Source organism: Pipistrellus kuhlii, unplaced genomic scaffold (assembly GCF_014108245.1).
Source record: "Pipistrellus kuhlii isolate mPipKuh1 unplaced genomic scaffold, mPipKuh1.p scaffold_m20_p_17, whole genome shotgun sequence".
In the NCBI taxonomy this organism is placed as follows: Eukaryota; Metazoa; Chordata; class Mammalia; order Chiroptera; family Vespertilionidae; genus Pipistrellus; species Pipistrellus kuhlii.
In genome coordinates, this window is record NW_023425482.1 from 21,475,966 (window position 1) to 21,503,170 (window position 27,205).

General features: G+C 45.4%; 1 protein-coding gene across 2 annotated transcripts in view; it reads left to right on the forward strand.

The window, feature by feature from the left end:
• Positions 1 to 277: 277 nt before the first annotated feature.
• The window catches only part of CMTM4 (CKLF like MARVEL transmembrane domain containing 4), a 42,873-nt gene continuing 15,945 nt past the window's right edge, over positions 278 to 27,205 (forward strand). The window contains exon 1 of one of the 2 annotated variants that reach the window (XM_045582817.1): positions 278 to 731. In XM_045582817.1, coding sequence (XP_045438773.1) covers positions 546 to 731 — 186 coding nt within the window. In that variant the 5' untranslated portion in view covers positions 278 to 545. The remainder of the gene's footprint in view (positions 732 to 27,205) is intronic. The other variant, XM_036441551.2, reaches the window with a different exon arrangement.

Genomic DNA, 27,205 nt, shown 5'->3' on the forward strand with positions numbered 1-27,205 from the left:
GGTTGACCTCGACCCTCTCCCTCAGCTCGGGTGCTTCCCGGCCCCCGCCATGGCTCTCCTGCATCGCCAGGCGCCGCCCCGCGGCCCCCGCCGGCGCGCAGGCAGGTGAGGGCGGGGCCTAATAACGCCCCACCCCCTTTCCACCCACCACGCCCACATCCCCGCCCCGCCCCTCCAGGCCCCGCCCCCCGCGAGCCCGCGGTCCAGCCGCCGCCTCCGCCTCCCGGGGCCTCGGAGCGCCGCCGAGCGGCCGGCGGGCGGGCACTCGCTCCGCCCCCTCCCGCCGCCGCGCCGGCTCCCGCCTCCTTCCCTCTCCGCTCGCTCCCGCCTCCTTTCCTTTCCGCTGCTGAGGCGGCGGGAGCCGAGCCCGAGCGGACCGAGCCGTGGCCGCAGCCGGCGGCGGGCGCTGAGGAGGCGGCGGCGGGGCGGGCCGCGGGCGGGCGGGCAGTCCGGCGGCGGCGGCGGCGATGCGGCGGCCCCGCTGAGCCCCCTCAGCCCCGGGCGCCGGGGGCCGGCCGTGCGCGGGGGCCCGGACCGCCGGCAGCATGCGGAGCGGCGAGGAGCTGGACGGCTTCGAGGGCGAGGCCTCGAGCACCTCCATGATCTCGGGCGCCAGCAGCCCGTACCAGCCCACCACCGAGCCGGTGAGCCAGCGCCGCGGGCTGGCCGGCCTGCGCTGCGACCCCGACTACCTGCGCGGCGCGCCCGGCGGCCTCAAGGTCGCCCAAGTGGTAGGTGCCGGGCGGGGCCCCAGGTGCGGGCGGGAGGCCTAGCCGCGCGCCGTCTCCCCCCCCCCCCCCCCCCGCCGCCCTTCCCGGGGCGCAGGCCCGCTGGCCTCGGCCGCGCATCCGCTTCGCGGGGCCGGACCCCTGCTCTTCGCACCCTCTCCCTCCCGCCCGGGGTCCCAGGGCCGCCCTTTCCTGGGGCTTCTGCCCGGCAGCCTCAGGTGTGCGCCTCCCGCCTGGACACCTGCCCCCGGGCCTACCTGCGGCTCCCTCCCGCCTGCGCCGTCGCCAGCCGGCTGAATGCTCTGGCCTGGGGGGTCACGTTGCCCCTGGATACCACCGATCCTAGCAACTCGTGTCAGGTGGTCGCACAGCATCCACCCCTGCCGACTGACGACCCTCCTCTGTCTGCTTCTGCTCCCACCGCTGGGGACCGGGGCTGGGTTTCCTCCCCGGCGCCGGGCATAGGATAGACGCTCCATACATGTTGGTGGGATGGAGCCCTGGAGTCGAGATCGGCCCACAACCGTCTCCAGTTTGTTAACAGTAGAGGTCCGATTCCTTAATGAATCCAAAACACAGAACCGGCATCCCTGCGCCCTCCCGCCCCAGCACCGGGGCTGGCATCGCCCGGTTGGTACCCAGAGTTAAATCACTCCGGGAGGGCAGCCAGTTCGGGAGGTAACCGAAACAGAGAACTTTCTGTTGGACTTGTCTATGGCAGAGCTCATGTCTCAGAATTCTTATGTTTAGCTTCCAGGGGGTGTTCGAGGCAGAGGCCTGTCAGCTCTGCAGCTTCTGTGGCTTTATAACAGGCCTCTCCGGGTAGTTGCTTAGCTCTGTTGTGGACAGGCATGCATGCTCCAGGTCAGGGAAACTGTCCCCATTTTGCCCCCTGTCACAGGTAGGCCTCCCTTGCAGGCCCGGCAGCAAAACTTTAAAGACTTCTCAGAGAGCGGTAAAGTAGGCACATTTTATTTCTTCCAGGGATCTAGCTTTTTTTCTGACTTGAGTCCATGGGACTCACATAATGTGGGGACACCTTTTAAAGAAAGGTCCCAGTGTTTGCAGACTGCGGGATACAGACTGTTTTATATCTCCTGGGTGGAAGGCTTATTCTGCAGCTTTGCTGGAGGGTATTGCCAAAGGGCTCTAAGGAAAGACAAAAGGAGCAAATTATGCCTTCCCAGAGTTTTTAAACCGACCTTTTCCTGTAAGTCCTGTAAGCTGCAGTGCTCTGTGCTCTCAGAGGTATGCTGGTTAGTAGTGAGGCATTGGTGTTAGCAAAGAGAATGGAGGAGGTGGGGGGAGGTGTGTCACTGCCTTTTAAAAGAGAGGCAGCTAGCCAATGTTTGAGTACAGCACAGATAGCCAGAAATAAATAAAAGAGAGCCGGGCAGGAACTCGGATCCAGGTAGAACATAGGGTCTTGTTAAGCATCTTGCTTTGTTTCCTCTGTGGACTTATGAAAGTATAGAACTTGCCATTCAAAAGATCTGGTCAAGAAATGGAAACCCAGTTGTTTGTATAAAATGTTATCCAGCCGTTATCACGTCATTGCTGAAACTTGGTCAGCTAAGGCCAGAAATGGGAGACAGTGGTATGTTAAGGTGTTATTTTGGTGTGCAAGCAAGCATGTCAAACTCAGAGGCTGACATGGGCCAAATAAACAAGGCATGCGGCCCGAAGGCCACGAGTTTGACATGCTTGGTGCAGAGCTTTGCATCTGGAAGAACTTCCTAACATCTCACCTAGCCCTGCCTTTTGTCTCACCTCTGGAGTTTAAACAGCGAGAGGTCATGTGGAGGTGAGTGAAGGATGGGAACCTGCTTGGAAGGTATGGCAACTTGAAATAGTCTTCTGCCCCGCGGGTTTTGCTCAGTGGTTGAGCAGAGGTCAGGGTTCAGTCTCCATCAGGGCACATGATCATAGTTGAGGGCTCTATCCCCAATAGGGGGCATGCAGGAGCAGTCCATCAATGGTTCTCTCTCATCATTGATGTTTCTATTTCTCCCTTTCTCTCTGAAATCAATTTTATATACCAAAATTTAAAAACAACAACAACAACAAAAAACACAACAAACCAGTTTTCCATGTACTTGGCTTCTCAGCCCTTGATAAAAATAAATAAATAAATAAATAAATAAATAAATAAATAAATAATCAGGATTTTTTAAGGGAAAAACCCTCCAAGAAATTGAAATCTAAATTTAAACTGGAAAATAAAGCTGAAGATATTTCTAAGGTGTTACACGGTTCAGGATTCCACCAAGAAATATGGATAAGCCCTAGCCGGTTTGGCTTGGTGGATAGAGTGTTGGCCTGTGGACTGAAGGGTCCCAGGTTTGATTCTGATCAAGGGCGTATGTCCGGGTTTTGGGCTCGATCCCCAGTGTGGGGTGTGCAGGAGGCAGCTGATCAATGATTCTCTCTCATCATTATGTTTTTATCTCTCCTTCCTTTCTCTCTGAAATCAATAAAAAAAAAAGAAATAGAAAAAGAAATATGGAAAAGTCCTCATTTTGGTTTTTGGGAGAAGTTTGCCTTTTTTTCATTTCTGTTTCTATAGACATTTCTTGTGGTCTGTGGTCCATTGCAACCTGTAGATCCTTGCTACTCCTAGTGGTCAGCAGCATCTCCAGCACCAGAGAGCTTGTAAGAAATGCAGAATCAGAGGTCTCCCCCAGGTTTTCTTATTCTCCCCTCCACTCCCCTCTTTCCCTCAGAAAATCAATGGAAAAATATCCTTGGGTGAGGATTTACAAAATAAACAAAAAGTTCCAGAAGCAGAACCAGCATTTCAGTTCTGAAAAGGACCCCTCAGGGAACTCTTTTGCCTTGGATCCCTTTCTTGAGCCCCTCCCATGCCTGATTGACCTGACTGTTGCATTGCATTTTTGTAGGACTTTTCCTAACAAATCGGGTAATAGGTGTTTAAATTCAAATTTTAGCTCTGCTGACTTTGAAATCTTTTAACCTTGTTGTGTCTTGGCTTCCTCAGTAAGTATGTGGGTGGTAATGATTGAGCATTTTAGGAATTGTAGGGATTAAGGGGTTAATATTTGATAGGTGCTTTACTGGGTAACTCAGAGACAGATATGAGTATTTGCATTCAGGGTGGGGTAATACTATATCTTTTATTTGATGGAAACCATGGCCTGTTTCCATCCAAAGCCAATCAGCACAGTCCCCTCATGGGTCCTACTCTCTGGGGGATGTGCCTGGGCAGGGGAGGGGCTTTGCAGGTGACGGTGGTAAAGTAGTGGGTTTTACTGCATTGCATTCCCAGAGCCACTGTGGCTCCTTGTAAAACAGCCTCATTTTCCTTTAGGAAGATTGTTGTTATCTTTGGAAGCTGTCTTCCTGGTCAAGGACTTGTAACCAAAGTCTAGCAGAAAAGCAAAGATAAAAAACTACTCTTCAGGTTTCATGATGATTAAAAATAGTAAAATTATCATCCAAGACCTCAGAAAAGTGTATAGTACACATCTGTTTTATAGAACCAGCTGAAGACAGTTCAAGAAAAGAACACTACAGACCCAGAAATCCTCAACACCACCAACAAAAAAAACATCTAGGAAATCAGATCCAACAACATTAAATGTAAAAAGAACAGCACACCACAACCAATTGTAAGTTATCCCAGGAACAAAAGGCTGTTCCACTTTTCCAAAATCAATAGATTGATTCCACCATACGAATGGCTTAACAAAAACCACATGATCATGTCAGTGGATGCAGAAAAAACATTCGACAAAATTCAACATTCATTCATGATAAATGCTACCAGCAAACCAGTAAGAGAAGGGAACTTTTTCAACTTGAAAAGGAGCTTCTACCAAAAAAAATCTACAGTGAACACGTATAGATAGATGCAGCTAACAGAGTGGTGAAAGAGTGACTGCTTTCCCCCAAGACAGGAACAAAGTAATGACATCTGCTCTCACCACTGATATTCACCATCCTACTGGAAGTGCTAACGAGTGCAAGAAAAATAAATAGAAGGCGTACAGATGGGAAAGAAAGAGCAACTGTCCCCATTCGCAGATGGCATGATTGTCTGCGTAGACAACCCTATGGGAATCTACAAAAAAGTAGGAAATAATAAAACAGCAAGGTTGCAGGATACAAGGTCAACACACAAAAGTCAATTGTATTTCTATATCCTAGCAACAAATCATTGGAAACTAAAATTATAAAAACACACACACATACAAAACAACGAAAATCCATATCAGTTGCATTTGATCTGAAAAGAATGAAATACTTAGGTAGAAAACTAACAAAACATGTATAGGATCGGCACACAGAAAACTAAAACACCAAAGAAAGAAATCCAGGACGATCTAAAATAATTGGACAGACATACTGTGTTCATGGTTTGGAGGACTCGATCTTGTTAAAATACCAATTCTCCGCAAATTGATCTGTAGGTTTAACACAATCCCACAATTCCAGCGAGATGGTTTTAGAGACAAACTGATTATAAAATGAATATGGATAGTCAAATTAGCTAGGGACGGGGAAGGCTGGTGGAGAGTGTAGAGGGCAGAGGGAACGACATTACCCGAGTCACCTTTGTTTAGAGCTCTGGGTGTGTGTGTGTGTGTTCGGGGTGGGGGCGGGAGGTGGATGGATTCCAAGAATATGAACTTTGTCTCTTATCTCCATGCGGCTTGGCCAGTGGCTTGTTTACTTCAGGCCTGAAACAGGTTTCCTCAGTTGAAAATAGGGGCAGATGTTATTGTAGTACCAGCGAGCCTTCCATTCAAAGTCCTTAGCAATTCTCACATTCCAAGTCATCTAACCCTGCTGCACTATGAAATATCTCTGGAATGATACAAGTTGAGAAACTGGGTGGCTGTGGGCCAGGGTGGAAGGGAGATTTATTTATTTATTTAAATATATTTTTATTGATTTCAGAGAGGAATGGAGAGGGAGAGAGAGAGAGATAGAAACATCCATGATGAGAGAGAATCATGGATCAGCTGCCTCCTGCAAGTCCCCCACTGGGGATCTAGCCCACAACCCAGGCATGCACCCTTGACCGGAATTGAACCTGGGACCTTTCAGTTCGCAGGCAGATGCTCTATCCACTTAGCCAAACTGGCTAGGGCGGAGATTTATTTTTCACTGTATGGGTTTTCATACTTTTTGAGTTGTATACCACATGCAAGTACCTTCTGTTCAAAAATTGCTAAAGTGTTAGCTGTTATGAGTTCTACCTTAGTATAGATTAGCCCTAAAGCTAATATACTGGGCATCAACTTTAATTAAGCTCTTATCACTGTTCTTACTTCATAATTTGGAGGCCCTTGAGGATGATTTCGATAATACAGAACTTGAAGGAACTTGAAGCTTAAATTTTTTTCAATATGTTTTCCTACAGAGCAAGCATTCTGCACAGTAGGAGTGCTTAATATATTTGTGGAAGCTAATGGCAAAATTTCTTTTATTTGAAAGGAATGTACCCTCATTTATTAGTTAAAACACTGTTTGAGGATGGAATATACTATATAACATTGTGACTATCGTTAATAATGCTATATTGCATACTTAAGATTGGGTAAGACAGTAGATCTTAAAAGTTCTCATCACAAGAAAAAGATTTTGTAACTATGGTGATGGATGTTAACTAGACTTATTGTGGTGAACGTTTCGCAGTTCGTACAAATGCTGAATCATTGTTTTACACCCGAAACTAATTTACATGTGAATTATGTCTCAATTAAAAAAATGCTAGAACACGGAAGGAAATCAGGAAAGAACGTTTAGTATGATGGATTCAAACGAAAAGAGCTTCAGCAATGTTTTCTTCCAAAGGCTGCGTAAGATCTGACGATGGTTTCCGTGATGCTTCATTACATGGGCTGCATTCTTCTTTTGCACTGTCATTAATTTTTGTTACATTTCAAGAAGTGCTTTTATTACATCAGAGGGCAATATCATTAAATTGCTGAACATTAAAAAAAAAAATTATGGACGTGGTCAGCATTTTCCCTATAACATACCTGGAGGTCTGGCTTACCCACAAGTACTTACCAGTGGGAAACGGTGAGCTTGGTAAGACCTTCTGGCTCCTCCTGAGTCGGAGGGCCAAATTAATTCTCTGTTAACAGCCCTGGAGGATCCTGGTTAATGAGAAAGTGGTCAGAACCTTTCTCAGGTCATTGGTGCTTAGCAGAGGAGGCAAGGACCGGAGGATTATGCACCCTGCTGAGTCCAAGATGCCTCTTCCTCCTGTGGAGTGGCTGTCTGCCTGGGCCCTGGAGAGAGGCGTGTTCAGTGGAGAGATAGATCTGGCCTTACCTGGGCTGCAGCACATACGTGATCCCCCCCCTTAAGGGCCCGAGGTCTGTATGGCGGCCGAGGCTGGTTATTTTCCAGGATGGTCCTGTCAGCTGTGGAAAGAACCTGGAAATACCAGCATTCTGGCCTTCAACTCATAGCCACTATCACTGCCTCTTTATTCTTATTCCTGGAAGTAGCTCCAGATCCTTTTGTAGGATGAGGTCAGATTTCTTTGGAAAGTAAAGTTGTTTGTTAGAGAATAGAGCAGTGGTCAAAGGCCTGTGCCCGTGGTCACAGCTCTCAGTTTTCCCAGACAGCCCCCATTTCCTCTGCCGTCTCATTAGACCTCGTTTAAGTACGTCCTAAGTTTTGTAGAAATTATTCACTTTAAATTATGAAAGACTCCAAGCACTGAGATTAGAGTAATTCATATAGCAAGTACTCACGTACTGACATTGTGTCCCGAGATTTCTGTTTGGACAATAAGATTATTCCTGGGGGACAGGCTGTGTATGCAGAAGTGAAAAAGCAGGATGAGATGTGCTGGGGCTTGGGATCCTTAGCAAGGTGGATCGGAGGGCCCAGAAGGAGGAAGGGTGGACCAGGAGAGGCCGAGAATATACCCCGGCCGAGGGGATGGGCTCAGCATCTCCTGAGTGGGCGAAGAGCCAGTTTCAGCTTCTGAAGGCTCAGTTCAAAGTCGCCCCGGGCTGGGAGCTGGCCTGCAGCTGGCTGAAGAGGGGATGGATGAGAGGAAGGGTATGGAGTTCAGAAAGTGACACTTCTTCGGGATAAGATCTTGCTTTTTTAGTATTGGAAACTACGTATTTTTAAGCAGTTTCTTGAGGGGGAGGATTTTTGTGTGAAACACTCTCACTTAAAGGGCAGCCCAGCCCTCATCGCAGTGCCATGTGTGGCCTTGTCTCCCCAGCGGGGAGTCCCCAGGGTCCCCGGAGTTTATCACTATGGAAATGGAGGGGAGAGAGTCAGGCCGAGGGGCTGGGGACTCATTATGTTTCAAAAAGTCTAATATAACCTGCATGCAACAGGCCTTTTTGGTACTGATTATTTCATGTTTATCAGAAGCTTTGGTTAACATTTGGTTAACTTACTCCTGCCTCAGAGTCTTTGCACTTGAGGTTTATTCTTTCATCCCTTGCCTCCCGGCCCTTGCCCAAAAATGCCCACTTGGCTCTGTTCTTTAGAATTGCTGTTCTGCTCAGAAGAGACATGCTCCGACCGTCTGGCTAAAGCAGGGCACTGTCCAGCCCCCTCCTCCGGCTTTATTTACCACCTGACGGGGTCAGCTCCTTGAGAGCAGAGGTTTATACACTTCACTGCTTTATTCAGTGTCTGAAACAGTGCCTGCCACATAGTAAGACATGGATAAACAGTTGAATAGACGAATAGACATATCTCTGTTTAAGAAGAAAAAAATGGCCGAAACCAGTTTGGCTCAGTGGTAGAGCATCGGTCTGCGGACTGAAAGGTCCCAGGTTCGATTCCGGTCAAGGGCATGTACTTTGGTTGCAGGCACATCCCTGGTAGGGGGTGTACAAGAGGCAGCTGGTCGATGTTTCTCTCTCATCGATGTTTCTAGCTCTCTATCTCTCTCCCTTCCTCTCTGTAAAAAATCAATAAAATATATTTAAAAATAATAATAGTAATAATAATAAAACCCCTCAGTGGTTTCCCATTTCCTTTAAAAAAAAAAAAAAAAAAGAGGAAAAAATGGAGTGTTACTTAATGTAGTTCGTAAGATTAACTTATTTGAAAACATGTGATCCATAAAAGAAAAATAACATATTTATATATTTATGATTAAATAAACTTCTGTTCTCAGTGGAAAATGTTGGGGAGGAAATGTGGGAATAAAATGCCATTGTAATTATTATTTTCTTTTTTTAACTGTAAGTTTTTAAAGTGTATTCACTGCTAGCTACTAGGAAACAGAAGCTTTTGCTTAGGAGGCAGATTTTTGTAAAAGGGGGGCGGGAACCATAAGAGCCTTGGCCAAGCCTTTTTTTTTTTTTTTATAACATATTTTTATTGATTTCAGAGAGGAAGGGAGAGGAGAGAGAGAGATAGAAACATCAATGATGAGAGGGAATCATTGATCCGCTGCCTCCTGCATAGCCCCTACTGGGGATGCAGCCTGCAACCTGGGCATGTGCCCTTGACCGGAATCAAACTCAGGACCCTTCAGTCCACAGGCCAACTCTCTATCCACTAAGCCAAATCAGAATCCACTTAGCCAAGCCTTTTGCTTAGGGAAGTGTAAAATGACAACCAGGGATTCGGTAATTATTATTGAAGTTGTCTGCTTTTTGCATAACGTGTTGGGAGAGAGGGTCGTTCAGGGTCTGACAAGCTAACTTTTTGAGAACCCTTAGAGCGAGCAGACCCTTAACATGTGTAAAGAAAGAGTTGCAAGCGGGCTTGAGGTGGAGGGTTCTACTTGTTTTTATAAAGGCCTCTGATGGAAAGAAAAGAGCTGGGCTGGAGAAGTGACGCCTCGGTCCTTTGGAGGCCGGAGGGAACTGTAAGAAACACTGCAATCCAGAGTTTTGTCTCTGAACATTTCAGATGATTAGTTCGATTTGGGAATGAAATGGGTTAATAAGCACTTAAGACGATCAGAGTTTAACCAGAAGTGGATAGTTTTGGATGGTTTATTTCTCTGCCACTGTGATGACTGGCGTAGTGGAAGCCTTCATTTTTGTGGTTTCTCGTTTATTCCAGCACAGCTATGAAAAACAGTTTAAGGCTAAAAGATTTTTGTGCCAGTGGAAAAAAACACACACCCCAGGAACAATGGCTCTCCCAGCGGTAGTTGCTTCTTTAATTTGGCTATTTTCAACCATCTTTGGTTCAAACCCTATATACATGTGTATAATTTGAAATTGAAAGTTGCTAAATAACTTTAGAGGTAGATCAAGATCACTAACTGGACGGTGGCAAAAATTCTAATATATTCTCCTCCTTTAGAAAAAACACTATACTTCATATATATTTGAATGTGTAGGAGGGGGTAGGCATTGATAGACAGACATAAATAGGACACAAATCCTGCCTCCAAGGGGCACCCAGCCGACTTGGGGTTAGAAAGTACACAAACCAAGCACTCTAATAGAGGCTAGGGATAGCAGGGTGTCCGGGAAGCCCCGTGGCCTATGGGAAATGGGCACATTCACATGTTGTGTTGATGTCAGAGTCTGTCGGAAGGTGTGGTGTGTCCTGTGGAGAAGGAATGTGTCAGGTTCTGGGAGTCAAGGGCAAGCCTCGGGGTGGTAAGTAAGGAGGTGAGCCAGGTATGGCTCCCCAGGTAAAAATGTGGAAGGAGATGTGGGGAGCAGGGAGCGGGGAGGGGGAACCAGGTTGGAAAGGACCAGATTGTGAGGTTAATGAATTTGGATTTTCTGAAAGAGATGGGGAACAGTTAGAGCTGTGGTTGCTGAGCACTAGAGATGTGGCTAGTATGACTGCGGGGCACATAAGTATAAAATACAAGCTAGAGTTTGAAGATGTAATAGAAAAAAAAGTAAATAACGTAATTTTTTTATATCGATTACAAGCTGAAATAATATTTTGACATATTGGGATAAGTGATATATACTATCGATATTAAAACAATTCTACCTGTTTCTACTTTAAAAATATGGTTATTAGAAAATTTAAATTTAGCAATTTATTTTTAATATATTTTTATTGATTTCTTAGAGGGAGGGAGAGAGATAGAAACATTAATGATGAGAGAGAATCATCGATCAGCTGCCTCCTGCACACCTCCTACTGGGGATGTCCCCGCAACCCAGGTACAATACTTTGACTGGAATCGAACCCAGGACCTTTCAGTCTGCAGACTGACGCTCTATCCACTGAGCCAAACCGGTTTTGGCTAGCTATTCTTTTTTCCCCCCCCTCATTATGTTTTATTTAAAAATTTTTTTACATTTTTTTTTATTGAATTACTTTATTGATTAAGGTATAACATATTTGTCCTCATCCTCCCCATTCCCACCCCAAACCCGTCCCTACACATGCCCCACCCTCCTGTTGTCCGTGACCACTGGTTAGGCTCTTATGCATGCACACAAGTCCTATGGTTGATCCTAGCTATTCTTCTTAATGCTGATAAGTCCCACCTCATCTAGCCAGGTTCTAGTTCAGTCATTCTCCCATTCACATCCTGTCCCCGAAAATCTGTCACCTCAACCTGGTTGGAAGCTCCTTGTTCCCCAAAGTAACATGTTGCTGCTGTGTGGCCACTCCAGCCCTCTGCCCAGGAGTGAGTGGGCCGGGGTAAGGCAGGATCCTATGGATCTCCTTCCCCTCCTCCCTTTCTGCTGGTCCTGCCGTGTCCATCTTCATAGGGTTTTCTTTGTCCTATTGATGCCCTGTGTCCTGTGATGTCACTGTAACTTCGTTATAGCCTACTTCACATTACATATGTCCCTCACTCTCTGGACTCTCTGGCTTTCTGAGCAGATTTGGATATACTTACAGTCTTTCATAATAAGTTTATAAGCACCTGCAAGTCCGAGACCCAGTTTTCCCCTGGAATGTATAATACATAGCAGCGAACACTTGGCTGCTTGGTAATCACATTCCAACTCATCCAAGTTCAGCTTGACTTGTTAGTAAATTTGGAACAAGTTCCAAATACAGTAAAAAAAGTAAAAAGAAGTAATTCATGTTGAAGGTGTGTCTCAGTAAAACACCGTAGGTTGGGTGGTTTAAACAATAGAAATTTGCCCTGGCTGGTGTGGCTCAGTTGGTTGGGCATTGTTTAGTGCCCCAAAAGGTCACTCGTTCCATTTCCTGTCAAGGCACATAGTACCTAGGTTGCTGATTTAGTCCCCAGTAGGGGGCGCAGCTGATCAATGTTTCTTTTATCGATGCTTTTTCTTTCTTTTTTTTTTCCTCTCTAAAAACCAATAAACAACAGAAATGTATTTCTCACACTTCTGGAGACTGGTCCATGGTCAAGATGCCTGCAGGGTAGGTTTCATCCTGAGGCCTCTCCTCTCGGCTTCTAGGTGACTGCCATCTTGCCATGGGATAACATGACCTTTTCTTTGTGCGAGCCTGGAGAGAGGGGGGAAGATTTCTCTTCTGTTACGAGGACACTGACGTCATCCTCAGGGCCCCATCTCATGACATCATCCAACCCTAATTACTTCCCAAAGGCTCCCTCCTCCAGATGGCACATTGGAAAGTTAGGGCTTCCACAGATGCATTTGAGTGAGGGAGATGTAATTCAATGCATAGCAAGGGGAGAGCATGGTGTACTAGTAAATCAGTAATGAGGTTCAGGGTGGCTCCCAGTATCTTGAACCTCAGAGTTTTAGATAGAGGAGTCTGTGTGCCCCTCCTTTGTTTTACGGCTGAGGAATCTGGCCCCCAGAGAAGTTGTGACTTACCTGTGGCGACCCAGTGTGATGGTGGCCTTGGAACCTGAGTCTCTGGCCGGCGTTCTCTCCCCTGTGACAGCTGCCTCTGGAGGGGTGATAGTTTGATTCCTTTCTGTGAAGCCAGATGTGCGACAGCTCTGTGGATTCTGATAATCTTTCTTATCCTTTGTATGATTTTGGGAAGAGAGGATGGATGGCACATTCCCTCAGGTGTGTTTTAGGATAGTAGTTTTAGGAAAGATTAGAGATGACGAATCAAGTCTGCTTGTGATGCTCTGTTTAAGTTGCAGGTGTTTAACCAGCCCAGGAAAATTGCCCAAGTGAATGTACTGGGGCAGGCAGCCTACTGGGGAGTCCCAATGTTGGATTGTAATGAAACCCTGATGTTTGCAGGTGTAAATTGATTTTTAGTTCCTTAATTTCTTTAATAATAAATTGATGTCAAGATAATTTGTCATTTAGGTATATATGCCTAAATGACCATTTGCCCTGTAGCTATGATGCACAATGACCACCAGGGAGCAGACACTCAATGCACAGGCATGGAAACATGGGACAGACTGATGAATCTCACAGGGAAGAGAAGAGGGGAAGGGCAGGAAGACATTAACCAAAGATCTTATATGCATACTAGAGGCCCGGCACATGGATTCCTGTACCAGTGGCATCCCTTGGCCTGGCCTCTGGGGATTGGGCTGAAACTGGCAGTCCGACATTCTCTGAAGGTCCTGGATTGCAAGAGGGCGCGGGTCAGGCCGAGGGACCCCACTGGTACACGAATCCATGCACCGGGCCTCTAGTTGGTTTATATTCCGTGGAGCATGGTTTTGTAGGTGAAACTGGGAAACACACCCTCACTGTGACAGGGAAGTGTATCCACATGGCTCTCTGCCTGACCCTGAAGCGTGGTGATGGTGGAGGTGGTAATGAGGATGCTGCTGGTGTGGTGCTCGATAAAGAATGACAGTTGTGCCGAAACCAGTTTGGCTCAGTGGATAGAGCATCGGTCTGCGGACTGAAAGGTCCCAGGTTCGATTCCAGTCAAGGGCATGTACGTTGGTTGCGGGCACATCCCGGGTAGGGGGTGTGCAAGAGGCAGCTGGTTGATGTTTCTCTCTTGTCAACATTTCTAGCTCTCATTCTCTTTCCTTTACTCTCTGTAAAAAATCAATAAAATATATTAAAATATATATATATTTTTTTTAAAAATCAATAAAATATATTAAAAAAAAAGAATGACAGATCGTAGGGAGAAGGATATCTGGGGAGCTCAGCAGGGCCAGTAATTTGTGGAGCCTCTCCTATGTGTCTAGCTCTACAGAGTTCTGTAGGATATCTGCTTGCCCCCCTCTCTCCCTCTCTCCCTTTCTCTCTCCCTCTCTTTCTTTATGGACTATAGAATCAGCCATTGTGTCTCAGACCAGATCAATAAAACGAAAGCAAAGTTTAAAAAAAATTTTTTTTTTTTAAATTCTACCTGTTTACAACAGTAAACTTCTTAATACTTAACACACAGAGCATTAAGAGCTGCTGAATACAGGATCAGTTCAGCAATATTATTGTCATAGGGGAACACAGAAAGTCCCCGACATCCTGTTTCAGATCTGTTGTCCAAGGCTACTTTGTACAGCACAGCGGGTCTGGCTGAGAGGGTGAGGGAGGCTCTGCCTGCGGAGGCTGAGGCCCTGGCACCGGGGCCGGGGCTGCCTGTGCCCAGCTCGTTAGCCCAGAGGGGGGGGTGCCCTATTCAGTTCGCTGTCCTCTTGCCAAGCCAAGCTTCCACCCAGACTGGGATCTGTTTGTCACTGGCACCGAGGTGCTATACGGAGCGGCTTGTATCGTATTTATTTAAGTGGGAAACTTATTCTAGAGACATGGCTTAACTGGCATAGTAAGCTAGACGGGAGAGAGTGTACTTTTAACTAAGACCAAGTAAAACAAAAATGTAAACTTTAATTTCCCAGATATAACATTTTACACAGATTTATTTTGAGTTGCTAAGCATGTGCGCGGCCTTCCAGCATTCTGTGTGGTCCTCTGTGAGGCATGCCGATGATGTGTCCCGCAGTGCATGACTGACTGAAGGAACAGAGATAAAAAGGTAACTTGCTGCCTCATTTCAACAAAAGCTCCCGCGTTGTTGAAGTTAAACACTCTGAGTCCTGCTCTGAACCTAAATTGCCACTAGAACGTCTGCCAGACAGCTGATGACGGGCGATGGGTAGTGGAGGCGGGTGCAGAAAACCCGATACCATTCGCACCCCGGGAGGTCCTGGCTGGCTGTGTGCACCGAGGGGCCTTTGGGACTCCCTGGGTGGGCTGCTCCCAAGGCCGAGGCATCTCTGCCGTGTTGGGCGACGCCGAGTTCCTTTTGGGTTTACTCAGAACCAGGTGAACCAGGTCTTGGAGGGAACCTACGGGCGGGCGGCCCAGCAGCCAGGCCTCATGAATCTTGGGGGTTTTACTTGAACCAGTTATTCACTCATTTTTCTCCCAAGCTTCCCAGTCAGAAGGCAGCCCATGGCTCTTGGGCCACCCAGGGCCTGTGTCCTCCCCTCACAGGCTGGACTGTGACCCAGTCCCATCTACAAGAGGGCTGGGTTGGCCCTGGCTGGGTTTGCTCAGTGGGCAGAGCCTCGGCCTGTGGACTGAAGGTCAAGGGCACGTACTTTGGTTGCATGCTCTATCCCTGGTTGGGCGCATGCAGGAGGCAACCGATCAATGTGTCTCTCACATCAAAGTTTCTCTCTGTCCCTTCCTCCTCCCTTCCACTCTTTCTAAAAGTCAATGGAAAAAATAACCTTCCGATGAGTTTAACAAAAATGAATTAATTAAAAATACTGGCTCTGCCCAGCTCCATGCTGACCCCACTCTAGCCTGAGGCCCACCGAGTGCTTCATCCTGTGCCAGCCGGGCCTGCGTATGGAGGGGCACCTGTCCATTTGGCTTCTGAGCACTGACGGCCCTTCCGGAGGGCTCAGCTGTTCAGGGCTAGGCTCCGCCCTTCGGCAGTGGGTTCAGCTCTTTGGGTCTGGGTTCAGCTCTTTAGCTTTAGGCTCTGCCCTTCAGGACTGCCTTCAACTGTTTGGGAGGAGGCTGGGGTCTTAGGGGCAGGCTGGGCTCTTGGGTACTAGTGTCAGCACTTAGGGACCAGATTCTTAGTCCTTGGCTGGGCTGTTTGGGGCTTGGCTCGGCCCTTCGGGACTAGGTTCCACTCTCTGGGGCTCAGCTCAGCTCTCGGGGGCTAAGCTCCCCCCTTTGGCACTGGGTTCAGCTGTTCGGGTCCGGGCTCAGCCCTTTGGGGCTAGGTCATAATTCAAGACCACAATTATACAAGAAAATCAAAATATTACATCAGATGTTATTTGTAACTACGGAAGCCATAGACAGGAGAGTGGGTGATGGGGAAAGAAAATGTCATGGCCTATTAAGTTAAGAATACTCTGTGTTCTGCCCGGCTCGTAATGCCCAGTGGTTGAGTATCGACTCATGAACCAGGAGTCACTGTTTGATTTCCCATCAGGGCACATGCCTTGATTGTAGGCTTCATCCCTAGTAGGGGACATGCAGGAAGCAGCTGATCAATGATTCTCTCTCATTATTGATGTCTCTGTCCTTCTCTTCCTCCCCCTCTCTTTGAAATCAATAAAAACATACTTTAAACAAACAAACAAACACAAATACACTGTGCTTGGGCCTCTGGAAGGACAGGTGTTGCTTAGAGGCTAGGTTCAGCTGTTGCTAACCTCCGCCCTTTGGCACTGGGTTCGGCTGGTGGGCCATGGAGGCCAGCATAAGGCACTGTGTCTGCCTCTGATGGCCAAGGCCTGGCTGCTGTCCACCTGAAAGAATCCCAGGGGTAGGTCTGGACAAGGACCTGAGTGGAAGTTGAAAACCTGGCCAAACAAGGCAGTTTTCTTAATAAAATGTGAACCTTCTGCCTGGTTGCTTCCAAGAAGAAAAAACTGGGTGAGGAAAATGCCGGGTAAAGTATGTGGACGGTGAGGGCTATGGGGAAAGCATCGCTGCCTGACCTGTTTGCAGAGGGAAACACAATCCCTTGCTGAAGGAATGCCGTATTAAGAGGCCCCACAGAACAAACCACATTTCACTGCTAATTGGCTGCACAAAAGCGGAGGACAGCATTCAGACCCTGAAGTATACCCTGAGGTATTTTCTGTAAATGATGGAGCAACCCAAAAAAGCATCTCCTAAAGGTCAGAGGAGTCATTAAAGAGTGCTTAGGCAAAGCTGGAGGCATTGCATTTTCTGATAGAGATATATTTGAACATATTGTAAATACATTCTGATAGATGATCTTTTAAAAATCATTCCAGGCCTGACTGCTCTGATGCTGACTTGCTGACTGTGGTTGAATTCCGAGAGCGCATCTGATTGGCCTGATTGCCACTGTCTCTGTGTGGGTGGGGCTCTCCCAGCCAGGCCAGGTTAGAGATGCTGGCCCAGCCTCTGGGTAGGCTGCGCTTGCTTGGGTCTTTAACTGTGACATGACTCTTATTCTCTCCATCACAGCCTATGCTTCAGCCCCTTCTCCTCCCGGTCTCCTCCTAGGTCCACTCCCCTGCCAGGATCTGTTCTGCCTCATCACCTTCACTCACAGACCTCCTTCCATCCGAACATCTTTACCACTTACCTAACTCCCTCCCCCTTTATTTAGAAACACCAGAGAAGCTTCCCATATTTCTATTAGTCATGTTCCAGCCACGCATCTGGTGAAGTGTCTTTTGGAAACCTGGTACTGTCTGAGGCTTACAAAGCTCCTTTATGTCAGGGAGCACAGTCTAAGTCATACATAAATTAATCTGTAATATAAATATCAATTTTTTAATTTGAATGTTATTTTCCAAAATGGAAGAAAGTTACTTTCTGATTATAAAAGTATTGTGTCTCTTGTTTAAAAAAAATCAGACTACTATAGGAAAAAAATGACAAAATTAAAAATCATCACTATTCTCATTAGCTAGAGAGAACTTCCATTAATAGGTATATGTTGTTTTAGACTTTGCTCCTGTGTGTTCATACTTGTAAAAATGGGATATTATACATTGGGTATGGCACAAGTGTTTTTTAAAAATTTAGTTATAAATAGATTTACATTATTGTTTTTAAGAACTTTTCACGGGAGTACAATATACATACAGAAAAGTGCACAAACCTTAAGTATACAGTTAATGTCTCAACATTATGCCTCATTATGCTTTAAATTGGTTGGGGAACGTCTGGCCCGAGGGCCATATACTAGTAAGCCCGTGAAAGCATTTGGTCTGGCCCTGTCAAAGCATTAGGGGTGAGTTAATTAAATGTTCGACCAAATGTAGCCAGCTAATTTTTAAGTTGATAATTTTGTATGGCCCAAGAATGATGCTAAAATATTCAAATGGCCTTTGGCAGGAAAAGGTTTCCCACCCTTGCTTTATTTATTTATTTTTTTAAATTATTATTTCTTAAAAATATATTGTATTGATTTTCTTACAGAGAGGAAGGGAGAGGGATAGAGAGCTAGAAATGTCGATGAGAGAGAAACATCAATCAGCTGCCTCCTGCAAATCAGCCCCCCCACCCCCCCCCCAACCCTCTGGGGATGTACCCGCAACCAAGGTACATGCCCTTGACCAGAATCGAATCTGGGACTTTCAGTCTGCAGGCTGATGCTCTATCCACTGAGCCAAACTGGTTTCGGCCTTGCTTTATTTTTTTATATTTATTTTTAAAATATATTTTTATTGATTTTAGAGAGGAAGGTGGGGGGGGGGGGAGAGAGAGAGATCAGTGATGAGAGATAATCATTGATTGGCTGCCTCCTGCATGCCCCCTACTGAGGATTGAACCTGAAACCTGGGCATGTGCCTTGACTGGGAATTGAGCCTCCTGGTTCCTAGGTCAGTGTTCAACTACTGAGCTATGCTGGCCGGGTGGGGATGCTCTCTAGTTGGCCTGTCTAGTAGCCCACCCTGTCTTGTTTTTGTTTTTGTTGCCATTTTGGAAATTGATCTGTTTCTTTCTTTAGAATATTTTTGTCTTGTTTCATGACTGAGTGACAAAATTGAAGGCTTTTATTCTATATTTTGAATCTGGGAAAACAGCATTTAAAAGCTAATTTGGAATTTGTCAAAGCTTGGTTTTGAATTAAACCAATAATGGGGGGGGGGAGGAATCTATTAAGGGAGTGCATTTTCTTTCTGAGAGCATGAGAAAACCACCAGAAGTTTGAGCTATAGAAATTTGGGCATGTGCCAAGGATGCTGGTGGTCTCCACATGTGCTATTTTAAAAATTAAAATACAGTAAAATTTACTTTTGGATATACAGTTCTGTGAGTTTTAACACATACATACATTTATGTAGCCACAACAATTAGGATACTGAATAGTCTCAACCCACAAAACTTCCTCATTCTCCTCTGTAGTCACACCCAACCCTGACAACCTCTCATCTGTTCCCATCACTATGGCTTTGTCTTTTCCAGGATGTTGTATGAATGGGATCATAGAGGATGTAAACTTATGGGACTGTCTTTCACTCAGTGTCATTCATTTGTGATTCATGCATGTCGTTTTTATCAATAGTTCGTTCCTTTTCATTGCTGACTAGTTTTTCATTGTAGGTATGTACCACAGTTTCTTTATTAATTTACTTGTTGCAGCACATTTGGGTTGTTTATAATTTTTGGTGATTATGAATGGAACTGCTATAAATGTTCACATACAATTTTTGTGTGAACATAAGTTTTTATTTCACTGGGGATAATACCTGGAAGTGTAATTGTTGGGTCATGCGGTTACATGCATGTTTAACCTTATAAGAAGCTGCTACATAGTTTTCAGGGTGGCTGTGCTAATTTTCATTCTCACCAGCAGTGTAAGAGTCCTCTTTGCTCTGCATCCTGGCAGCCACTTGGTATTGCTGTCTTTCTCTCCCTCCCCCAATGTAATGCTTCTCATAGTGGTTCTAATTTGTGTCTCCCTAAATAGCTAATGATGCCAAGCATCTTGTGCTTATTTGCTATCTATATAGTCTTTTTTGGTAAAGAATCTGTTCGTCTTTTGCCCATTTTTTAAAAAGAAAAGTGGACAGTTTATTTTCTTACTGTTAAATTTTGAGAATTCTTTGGACATAGACCTTTGTCAGATACATGACTTGCAAATATTTAAGCTCAGTATTTGTCTTGTTTTTTCAGTTTCTTAACAATGTCTTTTGCATAACAAGTTTTTAGTTTTAATCAAATTCAATTTATCAAGTTTTTTCTCCGGGATTATGCTTTTGGTGTCATATGGAAGAACTAATCTCTGGTCATGAGGGTTTTTTCCCCGTGACTTCGTTTTTTGTTTTTGTTTTCTGTTTTTGCAAGGAACATATCTTTACTCCTGCAGGAGGGTGCAAAGCACCAGCAACAAGGCAGGCAAGCACAAAGAACGGGAAGTCCGTTCTCCTTTTTATCCCTGATGAGTTACTGCACCACATCATCTCATGATTTCTTCTAAGAATTATAGTTTCATGTTTTATTTTTGGATCTAGGACTCCTTTGAGTTAATCTTTATACAAGGTGAAAACTTTAGGTTGAGTTTCATATATTTGCGTATTGATATGTAGTTGTCCCAACACTTTTTGTTGAAAAGACTATCTTTTCTTCATTAACTTGCCTTTTTATCTTTGGTGAGTTCTGAAATTTTAGCATTTATTTAGAGCAGGTCTACTGACTATGAATTCTCCTAATATCCTTTTATTTGAGATTTATTTCACATTTATTCCTGAAGGTTAGTTTTGTTAGATATAAAGTTCTGAGTTGACAGTTTGTTTCTCAGCACTTTAAAAAGGTTATTCCACTTTCTGGCCTCCATGGTTTCTGATATTAAATCAGCATCATTCAAATCATTGTTTTGTTATGTATAATGCATAACTTTTATGTTTGCTTTTACGACTTTTTCTTCATTAGTTTCTATGGTTTGATTATGATGCATCTGGCCATAGTTTTCTTTGTTTTTTGTTTTTTTTTTCTATTGGTGTTTTGCTGAGCTTCTTGAATCTTAACTTTATGTCTTTTGCCAAATATGGGAAGTTGTCTCTTATTATTTCTTCAAATGCTTATTTTTTTATTTTTTATTTTTTATGTTTCATGCTCTTTTCCCTCTACTTTTGGGATTCTAGTCACAAACAGTAGACCTTTTTGTGCCTGAGTTCAAGCTGGGGAATTTTGGAGGAAAAAAAAAAGCTGACTGCTGGTTCAGTGGTACTTTGAATTCTGATTTCCCTGATCTGTCTACTGCTGTTTATTTCTCAGAGTCATGTAATAGTTGCTTCATACATTGTTTCCAAATTTATAGCAGCATTTAGTGGGAAAGGACAGGGTGGGATGTATTTAACTGGGATTACAAAATTGTGATATTTGGAAGCTTTTTAATTTGTTTTTATTGTCTGCAGCAAATAAGCTGTTAGCTTGCAGGCTGCTGAGGCCCTGGTCTGGTTAGGCTGAGTTGTTTTTGTTTTGAAAGTAAGGGAATATTTAAAATATTACTCTGGATATTGCTGGCATGTGCAGAGAACCATAAAAATACTTATTTTAATAAGGTTTGGGTTTAATAACTTAATGAACAGACTTTTGCCTGCATATGTGCAAGTGGAGTGTTCTACATAAGGAAAGGTTTGTGACCACCCAGTTCAACTCCTACCACCAAAATTTAAGTCTTCTACTTCATTCTTTACTGACATTTAGCTTCAGCATGACTGATGTCACCTAAAACCTGTTGACTGCCCTCCTCTATTCTGTATGTCCGTAGCTGAATCTTTGAACCTTAAATGTTTGCCAGTTTGAATCAGTTCATGGCATCAGCCTGGCTTTCTATACTGTTGGGCTAATTTTGAAGGTTCTCTTACATAGTAACAGTTCCAAGTCTCTTCTCCATAAACATGGCAAATGATAAACCAGCCCAAATCAGTGCTAGAATCCTATGTGGGCAGGGGCCACCCCAAAGGTCCTTCACCTGAACCCGTGTTCTAGGCTGACATGAAACATTAACTGTCAGCCTTTGGGTAGTGCTCAGTTACCTGGGGCTATGGCTTAACGGTCATTTATTAGATGCCTATTCACCCCCCATTGTTTGGTCAGTCATAGACCAGCTCTTCTACCGAGTGCCTATCGTGGGAGGAGGGGATAGAGCAGGAAGCCAGATAAACGTGATTCCGAGACAGGTGCCACATTGCAGTAAACCGGAGTAAACACGGAGCAAGGCGTGTGTGGGCACTTCCTCGCGCAGCTCGGTTTGCAGGAGCGGCTGAAGCTACAGAGAGAATGAGACTATGGGCAGCGTGCGGGAAGTGCATGGAGAAGATGAAGAAAAAAGGGAGAAAGGCTGATGGTGGAGGCTTCCTGGAAGAGGCTGCATTAATCTTCTCTCCCCTCCCCCCAACCCCCCCATCCCTCCACCAGCCATGAAATTAAAATTAGCAAGTATATTTGTGAGGAGACACTTACAAACTATGTAAATAGGTTGTAGTCCCCACTCAACCTCAGTAGTCCTTGGTAACGTCCTTGCCTTCTGATACGCTTATCGGAATGTCCTGTCCCAGGCCTGGAGCCTGTCATTTCTCCTAGAAGTTCTTGTTCCTGTTCAGCCTGGCGCGAGAGATGGGAGTATGTGGTGCTGGGGAAGCAGCAGGACCAAGCCCTGGGGAGCATGAGGAGAGGCAGGACAGGAAGAGGGCAATGGAGGCCAAGGGTGGGTGGGGGGCGGACTAGCAGTGCCCAGGGTTGTAAAGGGTTCAGGGACTGGGTTTGAGCCCCAACTCTGCTGCTGTTGAGACTCTGTAATCTTGTGTTGGTTGCTTAACATCTTTCCCTCATTTTTGTCGTCAATAGGATGGTGATTAAGAATCATGTGCTTCGTGGGGTGATAAAATGTTCATAATGGTGATGGCTGCATAACTTTGAGTACACTAAAAACCACTGAAGTATACACTTTAAATGGATGGATTTTATGGTGTGTGAATTATATCTCAATTAAAAACAAGCAGATCAACTATGTTTCTCATATGATGGAATAGAGATTAAATGAGAGAATGCTTGTGGAAGTGCCTAGCACAGCAGGACTTGGCAAATGTTAAATTCCTTAGGAAGACCAGAGGGTCACATTGTAGGGGCCACTGTTTTTATTGTCTCTACAGCTGGGGACACCGTTATAAAGACGATGCTGAATTTGTGTAGTAAGGCAGGGAGGAAGGTACCTAAATCCGAAAGTCCTCACTCTGGCAAGGCCCTGGGGGTCCCAGGTTTGGCCACTTAAGGAGGCTCTTCTGGACCCGCCCCCTCCTCCCCTTAGTTGGATGATGTGGAGGTGCTGGGGGCTGTTAGGGTCCAGGGGTCTCATGGCTGAGCTGGGTTTTCCAGGTGGGTCTCCTACTGGCCTCTTTGAATTTATGGTTCATTATTTTAGCCTCAATCAGTCTTTAGAAAAAAGCTACTCTTGGTCTTCTTGTTTCTCACTCAATGAGAACAGCAGTGCTCTTTCCCATTCGGTTAAGGTGGTTTGTCAGAGACGTTAGGGTGGGGATGTGCCCAAGAATTAAAGCAGAGAGGGAGGGAAGGGGGAAGGGTTTGCTTTTGGATCACGTGGGGAGCCAGGACCGGGGTGGGTGGTGGGGGAGGAGCAGAAAACCAAGTGCCAGCAGCAGTTAAACGTCTTCAGCTGGGCATGGTTTAAGCTGGTTGTGTTGTGTCCTCCTCATGTGCTTTATTAGTAATGTAAATGGTCTGAAATGTAACTTTTTGGGCAGGGTGGCGTTTGCAGTAAAATGTTGTGGGTGTTCTTTTGGCAAGAAAGATGCTGACCGTCCCGTGGTTTTCTGAAATCATGTGCATATTATATCATCAAACCACATAATAAGGTTTTCTGGGCTTTTTTAAAAAAACAAGAAAATATTTTGCACTTCACTGGGTAACACTGTCTGGGTGCTCTAGTTAGCTGGCTGGTCAAGCCTATTTTAATTTGTCTGATACGGTGATCTGCTCTGGTGAGCCATTGGTTTATCCATGGGTTTAATCTGTCAGTGTAATAATTTATGTTAAAGGTGAGAGTCTTGCCAAAAATGAAATTGAAATACAGTCTCCTGAGTTGAGCTTTTCACTTAGGTATGGCTTTAGGATTCCAAAATAGCAAAATTGTTTACGCAGTAGAACTGGGCTTGAAAAATGTGTCAGGAGTGCTGGTTGAGTAGGTCTTGTGACGAGGGCCAAACTCAGACCAAACCCACAGCTTCCTGGAGCCACAAGCCAGAGCCCTAGCCCTCAGGCTTCAGATGAACAAAGCCCTCAGGGTTCGGAGTAAGCACAGCTTGGGGTGTGGCTGGTTGGATGGTGACAGACCTGCCACTGCCCTGGTCTTTTCTTCTGACCCCCCTGAGCCCATGGCAGCCTCCCCTTTTTGTCCTCACGTCTCCCTCTCTTCTCAACAACAAGGAATGCACCTGCCTGTGCCCCGGCTCCTTTGCTTAACTAATCCTGCTGCTTAGTTAGTGCTCCCTGCCAGCCTGGGCGCCTTAGCCCCCGAAGGCATTCCTGCAGGTGTTTTTCTTTCCATTCCCTGCATCTCGAAGATCCATAGTTTGGACACTTTATTTAGCTGCAGAAAAACAATGGAACCTGAGATCAAATCAAAGACACTGATTGCAGGTTAAATCACTTATACCTGCAGTTAGCGCCTTCGGTTTGAAACTAGATATTTGCTTATTGTTTATTGTCTCGGGGAAGATATTTTAAATCTACCTTCCTCATGGGATGTCCTCCCTTGAGGGGAGCAGCTCTCGGATTATTTTTCTTAGAAAAACGCAGTAGTAGGTAGAGCCCTTTGAGAATGGGTAATCAGATGGTGTGCTTTGTCAGAGACCCTCATGGCACTGGCTCCCCGAGTCCTAGGTTGTGTCCTTGAGAGAAGTCGGGTAGTGATGCTTTTTCCTTGAGGCAAGTGTGAGGGAAGGAAAAGACCCTGGACAAGTTGTATGTTTGTCACCTGGTGTACAAGAGCGAGGTGTGGGGAGGAACCGGCTTAGGGCCCTGGGCCAAACCTTCTGGGCTACACGGTGGAGACGCCACCTGCTTCCTCAGTGGGTGTGAACGTCAGATACAGAATGGACTGAGCCCAGTACAGAGCCGGAGAGCACCTTCCATTATTGATGCTCCTCTAAGTGCAAGGCGCTGTAATTCCTTGGTGCCTTGCAGTGCGCAGCTCGCTCTGTGAGCTCCTTCGGCAGACCATGCAGCGTGGCCTGCGAGCTTCTGTTTTCAGTGATCTGTCCTTTAACAGACATGTCCATGTTAGAGCAGCTGAGACCCCTGGCTTCAGGGCCCAGATGGGTGGGGGGGGAGGCCGTGTACCTCTTCAGCGGTCCTAGCTCCAGGATCCTGTCTTAGCACAGCTGTGCGTTGAGAATGGGCTGGTTTCTGAAGTGCAGTCACTTCCTCACCCCTCCGCTGCCCTCTCTGAATTCTCTGCTCTGCACATCATGAGGTCTTTCAGCAAAAGCAGCAGTTTAGCAACTTGCCTTTGGGTGTTTGTGGCTCAATAGCTGCTCATCTTTCAAAAAAATTTCCCCCCCAGTGTTGGTGGGAAGAGAGACACTTTAATTTTGAATGTGCTAGAGTTGATTAGGACTTGATTTGATATTGAAGATACTTTGGATCCTGCTGTGAGTGTGTGTGTGTGTGTGTGTGTGTGTGTGAGAGAGAGATAGTGTGTGTGTGCATGTGTGTGCGTGCGTGTGTGTGTGTGTGTGTGTGTGTGCATCACTTAATTAACAAGGTCCTCAGGGTCCTTAGTAGTTGCTACCCCGCTGGGTAAATGAGCATGTTTTTCACTCTGCATTTAAATTGTGCATGCCCTGAGCACTGACAGAGTTGAGTACTGCCCAGCACATGGCTTTTTTTGTTTCTCCAACTGTTTTTCCTTCCAACACCCCAATGTAGTGTTAACAGGTAAGCTGAGGGAAAAGAAACATTTCTGTGTTCAGGTAACACAATTATACACCCAGCAAAGACAGCCAGGCTATGTGCTCTGAGGCCTTTTGAACGGTGGTTTGTTGATGTACCCACGGCCAGGGTACAGGTAGGATTTTGTCTGACCTTCGAACAGGTCTTCGTGGATTTTAGGGACACGGGCTATGGTTGCTTCCTTGGGTCCTTCCCATGACATGAGTGAGAGGACCGTGGCCTTTTTATCGTGTGCCCACTTCCTGCCCTTCCAGGAAATAGGATTGTATGTATCTGGGAGGCTTTCGGGATGATAGGGACCAACATGGACTTGCAGGGTGACTTTCATTTTCCATGAAAGTCTTTGTCATTTAAAAATATTCTTGAATAGTTTCAAAAAAGAATTGTTTCTTAGAATGCACTAACATTTAATTCAAAGCAAACCTGGATATTTCCAAAGTGTTTATACATATGATATTTAACTTTTAAAATAAAAATACACATTTATTGTAGAAAGTTTAAAAAAATATTTTTATTAATTTTTTTACAGAGGAAGAGAGAGGGATAGAGAGTTAGAAACATCGATGAGCGAGAATCATCGATCAGCTGCCTCTTGTACACCCCCTACGGTGGATGTGCCCTTGACCGGAATCGAACCTGGGACCTTTCAGTCCGAAGGTCGATGCTCTATCCACTGAGCCAAACCAGTTTCGGCTATTGTAGAAATTTTGAAAAATAAAAGAAGCCTGTATTTTAAAAAAGTCTATTTACAATCCTAACCACATAGATGGATATTGAAATTCTCATTGTTTTGTTTGTTTTAAAAGAATTTAAGTAACATAGTCAATATCTTTACCCTGACAGTCTGGTAAGAGCTTGTCTGTAAAACCATTTGAATCTGGTGTCTTTAAGAGTGAGGGGGGTGGTAACATATTTATCCTGTAAATTTGTAGTTCTGTATTAGATACCCAGGCATGTGCACAGTTAACATTATGCCTTTCTCATCACCATGAACTGGATTATGCTTAGTAACAAACTTGAAATCTCAAGGTGTAACACAAGGGACGTTTCCTTTTACTCACGTTACTGTCTCTCAGGTTCCTGTAAGCAGGTGCCCATCAGCCTCACACAGAGTCACCTTCCTCCCCTCCCCCCCATTCCTGGCTGCGGGGCGGGGGTGGGAGGAGGAGCAAGGGGGGGTGAGGGAGCGTGGTGAAACTGTTCATGGTCCCTAAAGGCTGCTGCCAGAAGTAACAGATGTCTCATCCACTCACCTTTCGATGCCTAAACTCAGAAGTAGATCAGGTTTAGAGACACAGACGATTTGGAGGCCCACTTTAAGGAAGAAGATACAAATTACATATATAAAGGCACAGTAGTGAATATTTAGAATGAGAAACGCATTAAATTACAAGTTTAAAAAATGTTCCCTGTCTGTTTTTGCCTCCACTAAGATGGATCATTTTTGAACTTGAGTGTGGTGACCTAATTCTGAAAAAGTATACAAAGTTCATCTGAAATGGACTAGATGTATGTAGTAGATGTATGTCTGAGCAATTCAGATTTTAGATTGCCACTGCATTGTATCACGTATCATCATTTTATGATCAATATTCTTTTTTTAAAAATATATTTTATTGATTTTTTACAGAGAGGAAGGGAGAGAGATAGAGAGCTAGAAACGTCGATGAGAGAGAAACATTGACCAGCTGCCTCTTGCACACCCCCTACTGGGGATGTGCCCGCAACCAAGGTACATGCCCTTGACCGGAATCGAACCCGGGACCTTTCAGTCCCCAA